General features: G+C 39.1%; 3 protein-coding genes across 4 annotated transcripts; 2 read left to right on the top strand and 1 right to left on the bottom strand.

The window, feature by feature from the left end:
• The first annotated feature begins 389 nt into the window (after positions 1–389).
• Positions 390–705, top strand: LOC122645398 (non-specific lipid-transfer protein 2-like). The gene has a single exon (XM_043838706.1). It carries the CDS (start codon positions 390–392, stop codon positions 699–701), a length of 312 nt encoding a protein of 103 aa, XP_043694641.1. The 3' UTR covers positions 702–705.
• Positions 706–6,657: 5,952 nt separating this feature from the next.
• Positions 6,658–8,207, top strand: LOC122646062 (putative glutamine amidotransferase GAT1_2.1). Its single transcript, XM_043839532.1, has 4 exons — positions 6,658–6,757; positions 6,841–7,574; positions 7,641–7,847; positions 7,958–8,207. Exons 1-4 carry the CDS (start codon positions 6,664–6,666, stop codon positions 8,189–8,191), a joined length of 1,269 nt encoding a protein of 422 aa, XP_043695467.1. The 5' UTR covers positions 6,658–6,663; the 3' UTR covers positions 8,192–8,207.
• A 1,925-nt stretch (positions 8,208–10,132) lies between these two features.
• Positions 10,133–15,491, bottom strand: LOC122646060 (kinesin-like protein NACK1). 2 transcript variants are annotated; one of them, XM_043839526.1, is made up of 14 exons: positions 15,084–15,491; positions 14,880–14,966; positions 14,686–14,786; positions 14,450–14,566; positions 14,278–14,359; positions 14,106–14,173; positions 13,950–14,009; positions 13,742–13,866; positions 12,596–12,794; positions 12,401–12,511; positions 12,225–12,314; positions 11,184–12,137; positions 10,754–11,076; positions 10,133–10,666 (listed from the first exon to the last, which is right to left on the bottom strand). In XM_043839526.1, exons 1-14 carry the CDS (start codon positions 15,319–15,321, stop codon positions 10,339–10,341), a joined length of 2,883 nt encoding a protein of 960 aa, XP_043695461.1. In that variant the 5' UTR covers positions 15,322–15,491; the 3' UTR covers positions 10,133–10,338. The 2 variants fall into 2 exon arrangements, with proteins under 2 accessions (XP_043695461.1, XP_043695462.1); XM_043839527.1 differs by having other exon boundaries at positions 14,880–14,961; positions 15,084–15,287.
• Positions 15,492–20,195: the final 4,704 nt, after the last annotated feature.

Below are 20,195 nucleotides of genomic sequence, written 5' to 3'. Positions count from 1 at the left end.
TTTATACATGGCTAAACTAAACAAGGAAAGAGAATAAGATCGATCTGTACAAAGGAAGGATTACAGAATAAGAAGGGTTTTTTTTTTATTTTTTATTTATTTACTTGGTAAAACAATTAGATGATGATGATGATGATGGATGCTATTGAAGGAATAGCAAATTACGTGCATCAATGTTCCACGCAATACATTAATAGTGGAGATTTAATTTTATCTCATTGGCCAGGTCTCTGAGAGATCTATATAAATGGAGGAATCCAAGCTATATGAACCCATCATCATCAGCCTCCTTCTTCCTTGATCTCCCCTGTTCCGTTCCATCTCTGTCGTCTCTGATCAGTTGGCCATAGTTCTGTTCTGCTCTGTTCTGTTCTGTTGGGTGGGTGAAGATGATGATGATGAAGAAGGTCTGTAACTCTGCAAAAATGTGCGTAGTAATGCTTCTGATGATGATGATGCTGCTTTTGGGAGAAGCAAGTTTGTCGATGACAGCAGTTAGTTGCAATGCGATAGAGCTGTCTCCTTGTTTACAAGCAATGACCTCCAACTCTCCTCCATCTGAGACTTGCTGCAACAAGTTGAAGGAACAAAAGCCCTGCCTTTGCCAGTATGTGAAGGACCCTAATTTGCACAAGTACATAAACTCTCCCAATGCCAAGAAGGTTGGCCGTACCTGTGGGGTCCCCATCCCCAGTTGCTAGAACCTCCCAATTAACAACATCAACATCAACATCAACATCAACATGAACATGGGAGGGAGATCGTTCCATCGAGCTGCTGTCCCACCATTCTACTATAGCTATATATATAATAATATGACGTTTGAGTGGGGTCATGGATGGCTATCACTCACTTGATACTTTTTTCCCAGTTCTAGCTACTCAGTAAATTGTTCTCAAGGAATAAGGCGAGAGTACTCTATGTTACTCAAATAAGACTTTTTCCATTAAACTTTTGCTTCCATCTATGCGTTGTGGTTTGGGAGAAAGAACGGGTTCATGAATCATGGTTTAATTGTTTTTTCCGGAATGATTGGCCGATTCCATCAAAATTGACCATCTTTTATCTCAATCATGGCCGATTCTTAACTCCCATTTCAGGCTCCGACCCATTCTGCTCTGCTGATGGCGGTCATCGCTTAAACACTGCACTGGTATAAGATCGTAACAATCTTAGGTTAAGGCTATCCCCACCAACATTAGAATTCAATTAGCTAGTGTCTTACCAGTTACCAATAGAGTGTAGGCTCTCAAGAGATTATGGGTTGGATTTTTTTCCTATCTTAACCTTATGCCATAAGGCACCCCTTCCCCCCTCCCATCCATTACCCCTCTCACTTATAGTTGTAGTTAAGGTCCCAATGGGCTTGGATAAGTAAAAGTCCATTACGGAGCCGATGTAGGATTAACCCTCACATGGCTGATAAGAGATTGTAAATCCATGGAAGAGAGGAAAATGAACAAACAAAAAATAGAGACAAGAAAGAAAGAGAGAAGAACCAAATTAGGGAGTGGTATTATAGATCATTATATCGAATTCGCCCTTTCTTACAATAGGGAGTGATATTTTTTGTCTAAAGAGGGCTAAAATGGTAGTACAAAAATCAATGATATTAGTTTTCATAGCTGTCAGTATCTGATGATACCTTCGGTCATATTTTATTGGTGACAATTAACCTACTATAACCATACATGGTGAAGTGGAAAATTCTCTATGAGAATAACTAGTATTAGGGTGAGGGTTTCATATGACAGCCCATGTGCAATTTGGGGGCCTGAGGTAGTTTGGTTCCAAGTGAGAGGCAACCGTCTGTCTTATTTTTACCATTTAATAGGGGAGAATGGGTATTAATGAAAACAAAATAAATATATGATTGATTTTGAGATGTACGTTCACCTACACGTACGTGCAGATAATCCATTCTCTGAGACCAATTAAAGAGGAAGGATTTCGAAGCATACATGGGGGGGGGTTTAATGGAAAGAGAGAGCGTAGGCCCTATAGTGATTTGTCAGGGTCGTGTAAAGAAATCCACACGATTGCATCGTGAGATTCATTTTCCCTTAGTATTAGTAATCATTATAGTTAAAGCTTTTGATGAAGATATGAGAAATTGTTGAATACATATGTGGGTATAATGGAATATTCCACGCAAGCACATTATTGATTGTTGGATGGAATAGGAAGCATCTCAATTGTTCAATCCATCGTCATTGCATCACCCATGATCCACCGTCACTACATCTAAGTGAGAGAGAGAGAGGTCGAGATGCTTCCCACTTTGTCCTACAGTCAATAAAGTACTAGCGTGGGAGATTCCATTTATACTCCATCAGTGTGGTGATCGTACTCCCTAAAAACATACTAGATCCAAAATAATGAACAGGAGCAGGTTTTTTAGTCTTGCAATTCTACTTTCTAGACTATCACACAAATATCTACAACAGTTAAAATTTTATGGATAGTGTATAGATTTTGTACTTAAGCTTAGCTGGTGTAACTCTTCATACTTCGAGTGGGTATGTGTGTCTTCCACTGAACTTCCCACTTTGTGTTAGAGAGAGAGGTTTAGAGAGAGAGAGGTTGTAGGTGCCCGTGGAAGGAATTCTAGATGCACCGTACGTACCATTTAGTGGGAGGCCAAAGTTTCCATATTGATGGCAAGAAAGGTTTCTAGTGTGGCCCTCTAGCCCTTGTTAATTTGACACGTAATTAAAGTTGTGAGTATATCAATTGAAAAAGATGTGAGAAGTGCTCCATGATATAAAGGTTAACATCACCCGTCTCTGGTAAAATAAGGTATCAAAAGTTTGCTCTCTATAATTTTAGCACTATTGCTAGCTAAATTACTCACAACTTAGAGCCCATTTAGATTATTAATAGTTTGTGTTGTTGACGTCATCTCATGTCATGAATCACAAAATTAATAGATAATTGTTAAAACAAATATCAAGAAACACGAACAAATAAAACAGAGCAAACAAAGATGACACAAGTGGTTCACACATCAATGTCATGTGCTACCTCGATGGGTTAAGCTAAAGATGATTCATTATGTAAATGAAAGAAGATTACAGGAGATCTCTCAAGAACATTAAAACGGCAGTAAAAACTCTCACCCAAAAACCCTAACTTGAAAATCCCCAAAATCTCACTTGTTTCATTTACTTACACAACAAAACACGAAAAACATATACATACACCTTCAAACGGATCGACCCATCGGGTCAGGTTGTACTATACTGCAGGGACTTCACCCCCACACCACTTGGGCCTATAGGCCCAAATCCTCCACTACCATCACAGACCTAAGAACAAATTTCATTCGAATCGCCATAAAAAATGTTGGAGCTGGTCAATCTTCGAAACCGATCGAAGAATTCAAGACACACATAACAATAACTAAAATCAGTCATAATGAGTAGCGAGTGAGCTTAATTAAAAACTTAAACCCAGTTTACCAGACCAAACTACTGCTCAATGATCGATCGCAGATGGATCAAATCAAACGGGTGGGTTTGAATTGTCACCATTACTACTTGTGGCCGGGGTTCGATCAATTCCAAGTTTAATTTCTTCTTAAACTTTTGGTTGCTGGTGAAGTCTTCTTTTCCTATTCTAAACTACAATACTAATCAACCAGCTGCAGGTCACAGGTTTACGGAACAGTGAAGGCATTCCATGAACTAGAAAGTTTAATTAATTTCTAGCAGCTACTAACCATTAGCCATGTGGGTGAGTGACTATTATTAGCATTTCTGAGAAACAAATTGGATTAGAGAACAGAGAGTGATGCCCCTATTCTACCTACTACCCTCATCACCTATTATTTTCATTTAAGATTAGAGAGATGATAATGTTGAAGTAATAACAAGTAGTGACTTGCATTAATGCCCCACGCAATACATATATCCATGATTAGGCGCATTAGCTAGCTAACTCAATTCGTATTACACTTGAAGATATTTTAAGTTGAGAGAAACAAATTAACCTCCCTAAAGAAGATTGTTGCTAGAAGAACCAAAACACTAATAGTTTAGTGGGTCTTTTTAAGGTCTATAAATATTGAATGAATCCAAGCCCAATTAACCCATCAAGCTTCTTCCCTTAGTCTATATATCTCTGTTTCTCATCCATTGCTTTTGTTTATAGCTGATCTGTTGGGTGAAGATGATGAAGAAGGTCCCTAATAACTATGCACTAGTAGTGTGTGTAATGGTTATGATGCTGCTTCTGGGAGAAGCGAGTATGTCGATGGCAGCAACTTGCAATGCGGTGGAGCTGGCTCCTTGTTACTCTGCAATAACTTCCGATACTCCCCCATCACAGAAATGCTGCGACAAGTTGAAGGAACAGAAGCCATGCCTTTGCCAGTATATGAAGGACCCTAATTACCAGAAGCTCATCAATTCTTCCAATGCCAAGAAGGTTGGCAGCTCCTGTGGAGTTGCCTGGCCTAGTTGCTAGATCCAACATGGCAGAGGTGCATGGTGGACTGATCTGCTATGCTATATATATCATATCATTATGTGCTTGTATGAGTCTGGATCGATGGGTTGGTTACTTAAGAGTCTTTTATCTGCTCTGAAATATTTAGTAATAGTAATGGTTATGTTTCTGAAGGAGAGTTTATGTACATCAAATAAGAGTGAAGGGTGAATTGACTTAATCATGTTGAGTCATGGTTCTGATCACTTAATACTACTTTTTCTCACTCCTCCTAGTAAACTGTTCTGAAGGTGAGTCGATGTACTCAAATATAAGATGTTTTCCAGTATTAATAATAACAATATCTACTTCTTTCCTTCAGTCTACTATCATTTAGATACTCTCTAGACCTACCATTGTAGACAAATTTTTGCCATTTTGGAGTTTTTATCTACAGATACCCATCAATGTCCAATGTGTTCCCCCTTTGAAGAGGAGAATAATGAGCAAATTTGCGCTCAATTCTGTGGAGAAAAAGAGGGGAGGGGGAAAGATGAAAGGAGAGAATGGATCATTTAATTTGCACATACATGCAGGTAAGCGTACATCTGAGAACCAATCACATGTATCTTTTGTTTCCATAAATACCCCTCCTTCCCTTTGTATCTTGTCCTCAAAACCAAGGATAGGATTTTGGGTTATGACATAATTTCTCTTGTACAACTAAATTAAACAAGAGGAAAGAATTTAGTTGAAATTAACACTGAAAAAGCATTGGCTTGGTTTGGAACAACAGGTTGGTTTGGATTTTGTGTGAGACCCCATTTAAATTAATCCTCATTAGAAAGTCCTTGATTGGGTGGGTTAGCGGATGTGGGAAAGAAGGCCTCTAGAGAAAGACCAAACTAGAACACCTCACACCAGGCTTGGTATTTTGGGGAATTGGGAAGCCAACCATGCAGTATGATTTGGTCAAATTAGCGAACATGCACGACCTTTCCAATTTGCTACAGTGTTAACAATCTTATTATTATTGATCACTTCATTTCTACTGATTCAGTTAAAATTCTGTTCACTGTATCGTAATTATAGAACAGATTAAATTGGTCCAGTATGGATCGAGTCGTATCGGGAGCCTTATCATCGATTCAAGATAAAAAAATATTAGTCCTCCACCCGTCTTATTCACATATAACAAAAATATGGATTTAGTAGGTTAAAGGGTAGAGATAACAACTGCATGAAAGTGGTTAATTAGGGGTCCAATCAAGTTCTGAAGCTACCCTTGCGCAGACTCCAGAGTCCAGACACAGAATCGCCTTGGAGCTCCTGAAAAATCGACCTTTATATGGGGGCAAGGCAGTTATTTATTGGCACACCCCAAGGCGGTTCTGTGTCTTGACCATGCTAAGCTCAGGACCCGGTAGTATTTCAATGCAGATCGTCTACGGTCCAACTGCCCGTAGCAACCTGGGGGGGGTGCGATGGGTCGCATGTGCAATGACCGCCTTACCCCCTACCCAACACCTTGCCCAAGTGGAGGTAAGGCGGTCATTGCACACACAGTCTTATTACGTCGCACAGGCTGCTACGCGCAGCTGGGGCCGTAGGAGTATTTATATACAAAATCCAATTCATTATTTGATATTGCAAAAAACCCTAAAATTAGAAGGTCCACATCAGCATATTGTCAAGTTTGATTGGTCATACAAGAGAACAACTCCCTCGGGGTATACAAAGCTGAAATACCCGGCCAATCCCTGCGACAGTGCTACACTGCTACCACTTCTAAGTCCAAGTAATACTCCAAGTCCCAAGCCCCGTGGAGAAGTTGAGAATACGCGGCGCCTGGGCCGTCGTGCACCTGTACGTACTGAAGATAGAGCCTGTCCTAGTCATACCTGACTCACATAGCTATTGTTGTAATCCCTGCATGCACCAGGTAGGAAGGAGGCCAATAGTCCAACACAACCATGGAGTCCGGCATGAAGGAAGAGCAAGAAGAAGAAAAAGAGGAGATAAGAAAGGCAAAGCCAGTATTTATGGAGATGTCGATAAGATTTTGTGTTAAGCATTCACATTTATTAGTAAGCACAGCCTAGCATTAGTATCATTCACATATAAAAAGCCAAGCCATAGCCTCTGTGTCCTTTGTGTTTGTTGTGTAAACACTAAAATCAGGCATTTTATATATCGTTCTCTCCCAGTTCCTGTTAATTGTGACAGACACAAGCAATGGCTTCCTCCGACGATCTCTCCTCTATACTTCCAAGGGTCCTCATCGTCTCCCGACGAACCGTTCGGAAGAACAAGTTCGTTGATTTTGTGGGTTCGTTCCAATTCTTAATAAATCTTCTCCATTTCGTCTTCTTTTTTTATTTCGATCCTTAAAAATTTTGGGTCTTTTTTCAGGTGAATATCATCTCGATCTCATCGTTAGTTATGGAGCGGTGCCAGTAATTGTCCCCAGGGTCGCCGGAGTTCATACCCTGCTGGACAGCTTTGAGCCAATCCATGGAGTTCTACTCTGTGAGGGCGAAGACATCGACCCTTCACTCTACGATGCCGAGATTTCTGGGCTTTCGCCTGAGGAATTAGAAGAGATTAGGAGATTGCATGTGAGCGATACATCCATCGATCGAGAGAAAGACACCATAGAATTGAGACTCGCCAAGCTCTGTCTCGAAAGAAACATACCTTACTTGGGAATCTGCAGGGGTTCACAGATCCTCAACGTTGCTTGTGGGGGTTCCCTTTATCAAGACATTGAGAAAGAACTCTCCAAGAATTTCCCAGAAGAACAGAGAACGGTTCACATTGACTATGACAACTATGACGGGCATCGTCACAATGTGAAGGTGGTGGAGGAAACCCCATTGCATGCATGGTTCAAAGATTCTCTGGAGGAACAAGGGAAGATGGAGATTTGGGTTAACAGCTACCATCATCAAGGTGTCAAGAGATTAGCCCAAAGGTTTGTTCCAATGGCTTTCTCTCCAGATGGTTTGATTGAAGGGTTCTATGATCCTGATGCTTATAATCCTCATGAGGGTAAATTCATAATGGGACTCCAATTCCATCCAGAGCGTATGAGACATCCGGTGTCGGATGAATTCGATTACCCTGGTTGTCCATCAGCATATCAGGTAAGACTCAGTTGGTAATGGTGTCTATGGGGGGGTTTTGTGATGTTAAAATTGATTATTGTGCAGGAATTTGTGAGGGCAGTAATTGCTTACCAAAAGAAACTGAATAGCTCAGTAAGAATACCAAAAGGTCTAAAGCTTGACAAAGTGATGGAAAAGAAAAGAAGCATTATAGTTCGAAGTTTCTCAATTGCCAAAGAGATGTACATTACAGGGCGTGAGATGCCTCCAGATCATAAGTGTGACCTTGAAGCTGGAGCTGAATTCCTCCAGGTATGTATGGTATCATACCAGCTCTGCTCTCTCTGTTTCTCCTTGTTATTAATTCTGTTTCTTTATGATTTGCTTGACATTATTTGTTTGGTTAATGTTACTGTTTTCAGTCAAATAAGGCTTTGAGTACACAACAAGAGAAGAGGTTGAAACAGATGGGTGCAACAGTTAGGAATGCTCATATGTATCTAGAGAGATTGAAGTTGAATGAGGAGAGGGAGAAGGTAGCCAGGAATGTGATGGGGAAGATGTCAATAGAGCAGTTGTCAGATCTCACGTCCTTTTACCAAATGATGGGGACAATTTGTTCTGAGGTTTTAGAGAAAAAGGTCCTTCTCAATTAGATTAATTAATTATCTTTTTTTTCCCCTCCTTTTGTGCAGGAGTTTTAAGGAAAGGACATAGTTTGTATTTTTTTTTTGTTCTCTTCTAGGGTTTTGTAAAATTTGGAGATTAGAATAATTGATTGCCATGCCTTTTTTTTTTTTTTTTTTTTGTTGTCATTATTCCAATTGAAAAAGTAAGGCTATCAATTATTCCAATTTCCAAATTATTAGTTTGGGAAGGAGGCTGGACCATTCTCGTACGCCAGATGCCCACACAAATGGAATGCACTCACTCTCTTGGATTCTACCTGTGCGGCATCTAGAATGATTCTCCTACAAGAACCTTAACCATTCTCTTTGGAAAGGGGGCTGTTGTGACATTAGGAATGGGGTTGATGTGAGGGAGAGTTTAGAAGATTATATAAAAGAGAAAGGTAAACATAGTTAATGCAGACCTGAAGCATTTTTTTTTAGGGTGTGGGTTGTGTGGGGGGAGGGGGGGGATAGGGCTCATCTGTGGCATGGCAGGGTGTCCGGCGCACCATCAGACGGCCCTGCTGACCCGGGGCACGCAGCCCAAAATAAGGGTGGTGTATGGGGCTGCGTGCCCAGGGCAGCAGGGCCGTCTGATGTGTGTTAGACGCCCTACCGCACCACAGGGGATCCGGGTTGGGGGGACTGAAAAAACATCCAAAGCTAAGTGGGCTTAATAAGGTTATCTATATTTATGAAATACTGGTTGTTACTATAGCCTCATTTTGAGGCATTTCCATGCTAGTCAACACTGGCTTATGGAAATTATTAATCAACTTGAATAACAATAATTATCTTCACATTATTTCCTCACAAATTGTAGAAAAACATCAAAAAAAAAAAAAGTAAGAGAAAAAAATTGCAAAAGTGGTCTAAAATTGTGTAGTTTTACTTGGAACAATATATTTTCAATTCAACTCAGCCTTATCCCTACTAAATGGAGTCGGCTAAATGGATTCTTACCCTCCTCCAATCAAATCTATTCTAAGTCATACTTGATACAAACCTAAAGTACGATTATTTTTTATTTTGTCTTTGTGGGGAGAGTTGGGTTCCTCCATTGGTAGTGATTAATTTTGTTTTTGGTAAAAAGATAGTCTATTTAAAAGAGCGAGATACACTCCCATCTTCAAAGAGGTAAGGATCGGATAAAGGCCAATTTGTCTCCCTCTCCAAGGACAAGACCCTCCTAGCAAGAACATCAACAATAGCATTTCCAACTCTTGGAATAAATAAAAAAAAAACAAGACTTAAAAGCAGCCTTGAAGATACATGATATCTTCTACAATTGGGCGAATTAATACAAAGAAAAGAGTTGATGCTAATTGCAAGTCCAAATTACTTCTTAGTTACCACTCTCAATGATTAGATTATCAATCCCCTCAAAAATAGCTTCAAGCATTCCTTGCTTAACTGCCAATGCCTCATTAAAAATTACATCACATGTATTGCAAGGCTCAAATACTGCGATGCAGCGACCTTGGTAGTGATTAATTGGTTCTCTCACTAGAATTACAGTTTCCATTTAGCAGACAAGTTGGCTCTTAAATTTTGTTGCAAGTCAAAGCAAACATGTGAAGAAGTGTTTTTCCCACCCTAAGCAGGATCCAGATCCTCTCCAATGAGAAGTCGCCCAATGAGGCATTCAACGGCTGGGCTGGCTGACACATTCTGGTGCGAGTCCAGCCAGCCCAGCCACTGGATGCTCATTGGGCGAGATCTCCTCATTGGAGAGGATCTCGATCCCCCTAAGCAAGAACATATTGAAAATTTTTGTACTGCTAAAAACCGGAGAAAGTATTAATTACAAGGGAAGTCATACAGTTAAAATAAGGTATTAAACGTGACAAGAAGACAAATCTTAAAGATTACCTGCCTATCAAAGAATCTAATGAATCAGAGTTTAATATTTCCTGCGGCAAATAATTTTTGAATAAAACATAATCCTATAAAGGATAAAATCAAATACCATCATGGATAAAAACTGGAGGGAAGATATGCAGAAGTCGACCAACCCGAATGGCAAACTCCTGCTTTTTGTACAAGGTAATGAATGAATAAAGTGATCTGCACAATTATTGTGTACTTAATATCTCTTACAAAGATGATGAAAGATCTAATGAAGGTGGTTCCTACAAGTGCAAAAGATTTGAGATTGGATTCCAGCCCAGAATCCATGGTCTCTTGTCAGCTGGAACCACGAAATTGAGCTCAAACATCTCCTTTGATACGTTCCCACCTTCACAGAATCCTACGAGCTTTGCGACTAACTCAGCACTTTCTTCTACATGCTTGGCATCATTAGGATCTACCCATAACTTATTTACAAGTTGTAGCTTCCTCTGCTTTCCATCAAGTGGGACGTCCCATTTTATATACAATGCATCTCGTTCCTCTGCAGTCAATCGTGTGATCACCCTCTTAGCAAGGAACTCCCTTTCACGCTTTAATGCTCTGACACTGCATAATCGGGAAAAATGAGGCAATTCAGAAATTCTGCTGCTTATGTGCTAAAAGGGTTTGAAGGGTATTTAGGTGGTGTTGTACCTGGAGGATAGAGAGATGGTAGGCTCATCTCCAAAGTGAGCTGGGCTTGCATTCCCAAGCTCTGCGAAGTGCTGCTGCAACCAAGTCAAGCGACGGAGTTCAACCTCCAAATAAATTTGATCTGCAGGGTCACCCTTGAATAATAAGTAGAACTGAGTCCTACGTATGATTGACACATGACATATATCCCACAACTGAATAATTTGCATCCTTTGCTCCTGAAAAGCGAGATGCCATGAGACAGGGGGCTCTTGTAGCTCAGATGCATTCTCATCATTCTCCATGACGTATCCAGCAGTTTCATTTGCTTCTAGTTCCAACACCTAATCACATCATTATAGCAAGAAAGAATTAGAGGAAATGCTCTAATTAAGGGAATGTAATACCAGTAGTAACAGAGAACCGTAGTAGTTTAAGGGTCAGTACTGACCTGGCAAACAAGCAACTGCTTCTGGTACTGAAGCTTGGCCACACGTTCTTTCAGCTCTGTAACATATGCCCTTATGCTTCTCACATTCTCCTCAGCTGCATTCTGGAACATCTTTTGCATTTTTCGCATGTTTACAGAACTCGAACGTTGATAGCAGGGGGTTCCTTCCCTTGATGATATATCTCCACCATCTTCACTCTTCGTTGGAGTCACTTTCTCGGGTTCAGGTAAAGTCCCACTAGATACAATGTTATTGTTCTCTGGAGCTTTGTTCTCCATCTCAGATTCTAATATCATCCGAGATGATGACCGAGGTGAGCATGAAGATCTTATGAGATTTTGTAGGTTGGCACTGTTACTTGTAGCCAAAGGAAGCATTTTCTTCTTCTTTGACTGACTCTTGGATTTTGGAGTAACCTCGCTATTGGATTGTTGAATTTTACTTGGGAGAGACATTACCAACTTGTCAATAGACTTCTGAACATTTTCAAGCTGCTCCTCAAGAATAGCAATGGTGCTTCCCTGTGAATGAAGCTTGGTGATCTCTTCTTTGAGGTTGGCACTGACACTCTTGTTAGCAGCAACAACTTCTCCCACTTCTACTTGTTTTACTGTGGACCTCACAGCACACATTTCCCTTATTTCAGCTTGCAGCTTGGCAATAGTCTCTGCTGCATCTTGATTACCTAATCTGTGACAAGCAACCTCCTTTTGTAGAACTTCCAGGGCCCGGTTTGCTTCGTCTCCAAGCTGCTCCTGGAGCTGCTCAAGCTTCCGAATTTCATGCATAAGTGTGAAGGGAGCAGTTGAAGATTGCCTCATGGTCTGCCTTCCCAGTGGGTTTCTTGTTCTATCACCATGAGCAGACTCCTTTCCATCAAGTTTTGGCGATACTGAACCAGAAAAGGTGAGGCACTTGACTACTGGGCGGGGCGATTCAAATGGGTTCAGAACCTGAATTGAATATGCAAATAAAAATAGATAAGTGCATGAGAGAGAGAGAGAGAGAGCGACAGACACACACACACACAACATTCTTACCGGCTGCTCCTGCACTTTCCTACGCAATTCATCTGCTTGAGTTTGAGCAAGATCTCTTTGACGCTTCAGTTCTTCAATTTCCATCTCCATCTACACATAATCAATGATAAGAAAATATTTTTTACGGATAAAGAAGTCCTGAAACCAAAATCCAAACTAGAAGTTACAGAGTATACCTGCAGAATTTTCATATCTTTTTCATTGGATGGGTCAGGGGTGCGAAGCTCTGCCTCAAGTCTGGCTACTTCTTTTTGCAACTGTTTCACCAGTTGTTTCTCTGAGACAACCTGATTAAATGGAATATGAGTTCCAAATGTCTCAAAAGCAGTCATCAGAAGAAGTCCTAGGACAGAGAAAACAAGAACCAGTACCATGTTTACTTGGGCAGTATTAGTGACTTCCTTTGCACGGGTCGCAAAGGAGAGAGTATTCCGAGATTGTTCCACATGACTCAATGCTGGGCTCAATGTACAGATGATAGCAGTACGCGCATTTCCACCAAGAGAGTGCTGCAATATGCGTGTCAGCTTTGAATCTCGATAAGGTATATGACCACTCCTTTTTCCAACACTGCAATGTGAAACAATCCATTGTCATCAAAAGGAAAACAAGAATATGCCCCAACAAAATCTTTAAAAACAAGAGGGATACTTATAGACCAGAAACTCGTTTAAAATAAAATCCAGCCAACTGAAAAGCATTGTAGCTGACACTTTCTTGTCCTACTCAGCATGTTTCCATGCTCAGAAAAAATTAAACCTTTTTCAGGTTATGCACCTGATATTTCTCGCTCAAAGCAGCCCTTTTTATTATAGATGATCAAGTAAACATAACATGACAAAGAAATGATATAATTCTCTTCAGCTTCTTTTCCTACCATATTTATTGGATTTGTTCGTGACTTCCCCAAAATATTCTTAATGCTTCTATTATTTAGAGTGGTGATTCATTTGGCACTAACTACATAACATCCCTGTGGACTACTGGGTTGCACTGGACAGTTAATCATCCAAAGGGGAGGAAAAAATGTATATTTATGGCTTCTGCAGATGGAGAATATAGGGTTTAAGTTGTAAAAATCAAGGTATTACCATATGACTTAATAGTTTTTTAGAACAGTTATGTGGCTATTCAATGACATTATAATGAATTTAATGCATACAAGGTGTTTTTCCTTTAGTTTTTCATTTCATTATTGTATGCTCAATTTTGTTGCTGCAAAGATTTTTTACCAGTCCCAAAGTTCTTTCATAAGGACAAAAGTTGACAAATTGCATGGCTAATCGAAACAGGGCATGTATCTAAGAAGCTTAGGGGTTTGACTGAGAACATATCATTCTCTAATTTCTCATTTCAAGAAACAAATCATGTCATTGGTTCTAGTTGACCACATGCATTACAGACCAGCATTCCAAAATGAAGATACAGTCCAAAAAAACTAAATAATCAAAGCCATCTTTAGATTACTTAGATAAACCACTAGTCAACAGATAAAATAGTTATCTATAAGTTCTGACCTGAGCTTTCTGATTACAGTTGTGAGAGTCATCAAGCTAAGGTTGATATGGCACCCTTCCCTGAGCCTAGCACCATCTGCGTGAGTCTGTGAAGCTCTTTCACTTCCAGCAAGATCTACAAAGTTCTGCATTTGTGACAGCAATTAAAATCAACTAAGTAGGGTTATCTTCATAATATCTGGGACAAACAAAGTAGATGAGTTTATACCAGGCTTGCAACAAAAGACCTCACACAACCTGAATTCTCGCGGAGTGTACTCTCTATGGTCTGGAATGACAACAAAAATTAATGATAACGAAATGATCCTCACACAACTAAAAGATCAAATTACAAGAACAAAGATGAATCCCAAACTAAGCTCACCAGCCTTATTATCTGGTGTGATCTTGAGCTAGTATCATTTAGCGCGGTTTCGCCAACCTGCCTTTGAGCTGTCAAACACATGCAAAATATCAATTAAGAAAGTTGGATTCTACTCTAATCAAATTTTGGACAACATGTAATACCAGCTACCATTGAAGATTTCACTTCTTACCTTCACAAATGCTGATCAAATGTCTTAAGTGCTGATCACTATTTGCCGTCTCTTCTACCAACTTCTCAACGACAGTTCCTTTCTGTATGTATACAGGAGGATTGAAACAAATGCAACTGAGAAATAAAATAAAATTCATAATGAAAAAGAGCAAACTTTGCATAGGGAATACCTCTGGATCATCCAAAAGCTTAAGATTACGACCAGAGTCTAGATTTAACAGGTCCCTCACATTCTCATTATAAATTTCCAGTCCAGAAATCTTTATTGCAAAATCTCTCTCTGGAGTCTGTAGAGGCCCAGAAAGAACATATATCAGCTAGGCAAATCCGGTCACACTGAAACTGTTAAAAATTATGTTTAAACTTTCAACTTTGACAACAAATAAAAATTTCAGTTGAAGCATACATTTGAAATGTGATCATATATATCATTTACTGCCTTCTCCGTTATTCCTCTCATTGTGTAAGTCTTTCCACTACTGGTTTGCCCATAAGCAAATATGGTTGCTGCAAGGGAGGAGAGATTAACAAACTGTTACAAACTTGAACCATAAGTAGAGACAGAAGGCCTAAAATCCAAATATTTATAGATATTTATACCATTTATGCCCATTAATGCAGACAAAGCAACATTCTTCACTCCTTCGTAGACTGTCTCAGTCAAACAAGCAGGACCAAAGACCTTATCTAACAGAAGAGAAGCATCATCCTTCAGTGTTTCAGGAATCACAGAAACCAAACCGAACAAATCTCTTATGCTATCACTAGGAATTGGAAATCTCAAGACATATTTCATATTCATACCGAAGGTATAGGAGGCTGTTGCAACTGACCGCTCCTGAGGTGGTGACTTGAATATGATAGTATGATCATCAATGCATTCCCATGCTACTTGATCTTTAAGTGACTGTTCTCGTTTGCTTAATGGCCGTAACCGTACTGTTACAACAATCTTTTCTTCCTTAGCTTTGGACTCACCTGGTGTAGATACTGGTGTCCTGTCTATCTTTGAAGACGGTGTAGCTGGAGTTCGAATTGTCATATTGGTTGATTTGATTTATGTATTGAGATACCTCGACACGGAGGTACTTAGAGGAAGAACAGATAAGAAAACAGTTCAGGGCTCTCTGCGGAAAGGCTAGAGCAATTGATCTTTCCCCAAATGAATGTAATTATTGAATTTTCAATGCCTAGAGGAGGCTGAAATTTTATCTGCTAAAACCAATTACTAGTAAGCACTTCACATTTAGCTGAACAAAACTGTGAAATAAAAAAAATTGCATTCGACATGAAAGATTTCAGATAAGGAACGAATTAAATACATAAATCATTTGAATGCTTATGCTCTGAAGTTAAATTAATATCATTAAAGAACACAATTCTTTTGGCAGCTCAGAGTAAAGTGCTAAAGACATAGGGGAAGAAATTCATAGAAAATGATCAAAATAAATCATCCAAATTTATAAGAACCAGGTAGAGAATTGTGAACTCTTGCTTTTACATTCTTCGGTTAAACAAAGCAGGACAGGACTACTGCTACTTAGCAGAGACAATAGATTCAACTTTTTTCTTTTATATTATCTCAGAAAGCATCCGGAAGTTCCAGATAAAGAGTTGAGGTACTCGGATAGCATCCTTGTGATTCAAAGAAAAAGGGATGTCTAGCCAAATTTCAAGGACCTACTAAAACATTCAATGGAGATATTCAAGTATGATCTATTCGAATTTATTGAATATCTTAACTATCACTATTCAAATTTGGCAACCAGGTTTCTCTCCAAAAGTCCGAGAGAGAGAGATTTTCAGCAAAGTAATTGTGTTTTCTCCTTCTTCCTTCTCCCAAGGATCTGAATTGGTTGCAAATTCAACTGAAACTAACATAACAGAGAGAAAAAGAAAAAAAAAACATTTTTTCGTTCTTTTCAACAAAGAAACAGAGAGACACGAAATATCTAACTAACTACTCTGTAACTGAATCATAAAAGGAAACTCAGAAAACAAAATTTTCTCGATTTTCAACTCATTTTAAGCAACAAGTTCCACCTGAAAGATCAGAAAGGGAGGCAAGGGGGAAAAACAGAGAAAAGAAAGTACTCACTGAAATCCCAAAGAAGCAAAGTCTCTGAAACTGCTCCACTCCTCTATCAAGAACTTGGGATTGAACGACGCACGAACAACCAAACCAAAAAAATGACGATATCTTAGGAATACTGACAACTAATTGGAGTTTATAAGATCTAAACGGACCGAGAAAATACGTGAAGAGTGAGAATGAGAGAGGGGGTGAGAGGAGCGTTACAACTCACAAGAGCCTTGATTTCTAGGGTTTTTAAGAGCTTTCATGAATAAAGAGGAAAAAGCGAAAGAAATGCGAGGTTGCCCAATCATTTTTAATTCAGGTCCCCAACGGCTAGTTCATTCGAGTTCCGGTTTCTCGCCAATTTCTCGGTTATTATCGGGAATAGAAAACCCTCAATTTATCGGCCTTCATGTCCAGAATTCCAGATTCCAGAAACAAGTTTTACACTTTTACCTGGGTCCCTTAAACAGTAGAAAAATATTAGTATCACAACGACTTGTGATTTCCAAAACATCACATGACAGAATTACCCATCATGATAATACCGTAAAAGATTCTAGATAACAGGGGTAGATATGTATTTTGGACCCTCATTCTTCCTCCTCCGTCCTTCCCAATTGAAATTGAATCATCTCCTCCGATCCTTCCATTATTCTCTCCATTCAGGACCTTCAGGCCCCAACAACTACAACAATTTAGCGACCTTTAATGGTGGCTGCCAACTACACCGACGGTAGCAGCGCTCGCAATGAGACCAGGAGCCTCTCTTTCTTCATTCTCCCTCTATTTGTGTATCGTCCGGCGGTTATCTCTGTTTGCAAGTTCGACAGGAGCAATACCAGCAGCCTCTCCTTAGATCTCCAAACTTTTCTTCCATCTATTTTCAATCGACGATGGTGATGATTCCATAACTCGGGCAACATGGTCAAGTTTTAAGTTTTTGACTCATAAGGTCACTCCAAGAAGCCAAAAAAAAAAAGCAACAAATTTAGTTGGAAGATTAGAGCTGAAAATCATGAGCTATGGTAACTCAAGAAGTGGGGAGTCTATGTAATGTTCTCACCATATGTGGGTATGGATTAGTGGATAGGTGTTGACTGATGGATTTGATTGGATGAATCCCTATATAAGGGGTGGTCTCCTTAATGGGTTGAAGTTTCAATTAACCCATTCTAATAATATAAAATATGATTATTATATATGAACCCATTAATAATTTCATCATGGAGAGGCATCAGTTGTTCTCTATTTCAGAGTTGGTTGCTGTTCCCAGTCTATATAATGGTAACAATGCTTATTACTTGTTAACCTTAGCAGTTGTATAGAGAATTGAGTAGACAAGATCAATACTGAGACGAACCTACAGTGAAAATTCGTCACCAAAGGCTATGGACACGGGTGCAAATTTCTTGTCAAATATCATGTAATTTTATGTTCAATGATTCGTCATGTGATTGGGTAAATTTAATACTAACAGTCTAATCCATAAATCTAAGCTTCTTCCCAGCTACTTGAGTGGGGAGTTTTTAGTCTACTCAAACTGCATTAGTGCACATATTCCATTCTTTAATTAATGGGTAATTTATACATACCACCCCTGAGGTTTAACAAAAGGATAATTTTACCCCCTAGTTTTAAAAAATTTTGCATACCCCCTGAGGTTTGCAAACAGTAATAAATAAATCCATTCCGTCAATTCATGACTAACAGTTGTTAAAAATAAGAGATGAACTGACAAAATTACCTTTGCTAAAAAGAAAAAAAAACCTGCAACTCATCTTCCATCTTCCATTTTCCATTGGGGAAGATGAGTTGCAAGTTTCAAAACCCTTTCAACTCTTAAGAAATTTAGGATTTCAAATTAGGAAAAAATCTCAAATGGTAATAGAACTTGGGCATTCTCCAGAAACCCCTTCACCAAATTTTTGTTCAACCTGTTCAACCACCATGATCAAGGGTTTTGAAACAATTTAAAACCCTATCATTTGGGAGGGCATGCATTTTTGGGGTTAGGACGACGAACAGAGTCACGACCTCAGCGAAGAAGACAACATCCATTAGTTAGGGTTCAATTTGGTTTAGGGAGTAAGAGAGTTTAGAGTTCAAAAGTAGGAGAAATCGTGGATCAGTTCGGTGGAGGAGATTAGGCTTTAGGGAGGAAGAGAGCTCTCCTAACCCAAACCCTCTCTGTTCTTCTGATCACTTCTCATCATCCTCTACCAGAAGCCGCAGCTTCGGACCCCTGAATTACTATCAAATTACACACGTCTTCTTTTTTCTTTGAGGTTAGGTTTCAGAATACTTCTTCTTCTCCCTTTTGATTTTGTCAAATTCTAATTGAATTATAATCTTGCAGGATATCAAACCTCTGTTTTACTTAAAAAATGTTGGCATTAGATTTCATGTTTTGTCAGGTATGTTGTGATGGAATTAGAATCGATTAATATCTTTTTGGATTATGAAATTGATTTTTTTAAAAAAATTAGTGTTTCTTCTTCTTCGTCTTGATCGAAGAAACTCTTTCACAGTTTGTCTCCGAATCCATGGCTACAACGAATTGTGGCGATACAAAAATATCCGGAGACTGCCGAGACGGCTCAGAAGCGTTGGTTCTTAAGATGAATGCTATTGCCGCAATCCTCACCGCCGGTATTATTGGTGTCGCAACTCGTCTCGCTGGAAAGAAATTTAAATTCCTATGCACAAATGGGGATTTATTCGTTGTCGCAAAGGCTTTGGCATAAGAGAACTCCAACAAACTCAAATCAGTTTCAGAAGTACCACCTAAGACAAGAAAATTCCCCAAAATAGGAGTGCTGATAGTATATTTTCAAATCAGGGTACCGCAAGGGGCAATATGACAACCAAAACTGGGGGGCCATTAGGTGTTGATCTTCAACAATCCAACAAGAAAACCTCATACACACAAAATATATCAGCAGAAAACTCCATGTGCGGAGAGGAGATAACATCATAATTAAATCCTTGTTTTCAAATTGATGCAATGGCCGGACACCACCATGAAAACCCTAAAAGAGACTCTCAAAACATGGGAGAGATGAAACCCAGAAGATGAAGATGAAGAACAATTGAAGAAGATAAAGAGGTTTGAAACCTGCAACTCATCTTCCCCAAATCGATTGGGGAAGATGAGTTGCAGGTTTTTTTTTTTTTTTTTTTTTTTTGTAAGGATAATCTTGTCAGTTTACTTCTTATTTTTAACACTGTTAGTCATGAATTGACGGAATGGATTTATATGTTATTGTTTGCAAACCTCAGGGTATACAGAATTTTTCAAAATTGGAGGATAAAATTATCCTTTCGTCAAACCTCAAAGGTGATATGTGTAAATTACCCTTAATTAATTGCAACTAGCTTAATTTCTGCAGTTCTCCAGTCACTATCAACATGGAAGACATGTATCTCTTTTCTACCAATAAAAATTCAAGAATATTTTTTTTTTCCCTTTCACCCATCACTCAAACCATGCACATTGCAACGTTAAAAAATAAATAAATAAAACAACCACAACTCAAGAATACAAATCGTCAACATCTACAATGAGATTAGATAGATTTCATCATTAATGGAGAATAAGGTTATAAGTTCTCTTTCTCTTGCCTCTCAGTTTATGCACAATTCCTTCTCAACCCTAATGTTAAGACCCAGCTACCAATAAAAAGTCAAGAACATTTTTTCTCTTTCCACCCATCACTCAAACTTGAGTTCCAAGCAAGGTGAATGTATCGGTCTACTGGATCAGCTAGAATCAGACCATATCGGATGTGGTTTCAAAAATGTTCCACTTTTTGATCGATCACCCAATCTATATCAAT

Source organism: Telopea speciosissima, chromosome 11 (genome assembly GCF_018873765.1).
Source record: "Telopea speciosissima isolate NSW1024214 ecotype Mountain lineage chromosome 11, Tspe_v1, whole genome shotgun sequence".
Lineage (NCBI taxonomy): Eukaryota > Viridiplantae > Streptophyta > Magnoliopsida > Proteales > Proteaceae > Telopea > Telopea speciosissima.
Note: the sequence above shows the minus strand (reverse complement) of the source record. Positions and strands in the feature narration are given on the sequence as shown.

Bases quoted from the DNA above. Each gene is read 5' to 3' on its own strand.
- LOC122646062 (XM_043839532.1), top strand. From the start codon at position 6,664: ATGGCTTCCTCCGACGATCTCTCCTCTATACTTCCAAGGGTCCTCATC. The intron at 6,758-6,840 runs GTTCGTTCCAAT...GTCTTTTTTCAG, and splicing joins CAAGTTCGTTGATTTTGTGG to GTGAATATCATCTCGATCTC. The intron at 7,575-7,640 runs GTAAGACTCAGT...ATTATTGTGCAG, and splicing joins GTTGTCCATCAGCATATCAG to GAATTTGTGAGGGCAGTAAT.
- LOC122646060 (XM_043839526.1), bottom strand. From the start codon at position 15,321: ATGACAATTCGAACTCCAGCTACACCGTCTTCAAAGATAGACAGGACA. The intron at 14,787-14,879 runs GTATAAATATCT...CCTCCCTTGCAG, and splicing joins TGCATTAATGGGCATAAATG to CAACCATATTTGCTTATGGG. The intron at 14,567-14,685 runs GTATGCTTCAAC...GGGCCTCTACAG, and splicing joins TATATGATCACATTTCAAAT to ACTCCAGAGAGAGATTTTGC.
- LOC122645398 (XM_043838706.1), top strand. From the start codon at position 390: ATGATGATGATGAAGAAGGTCTGTAACTCTGCAAAAATGTGCGTAGTA.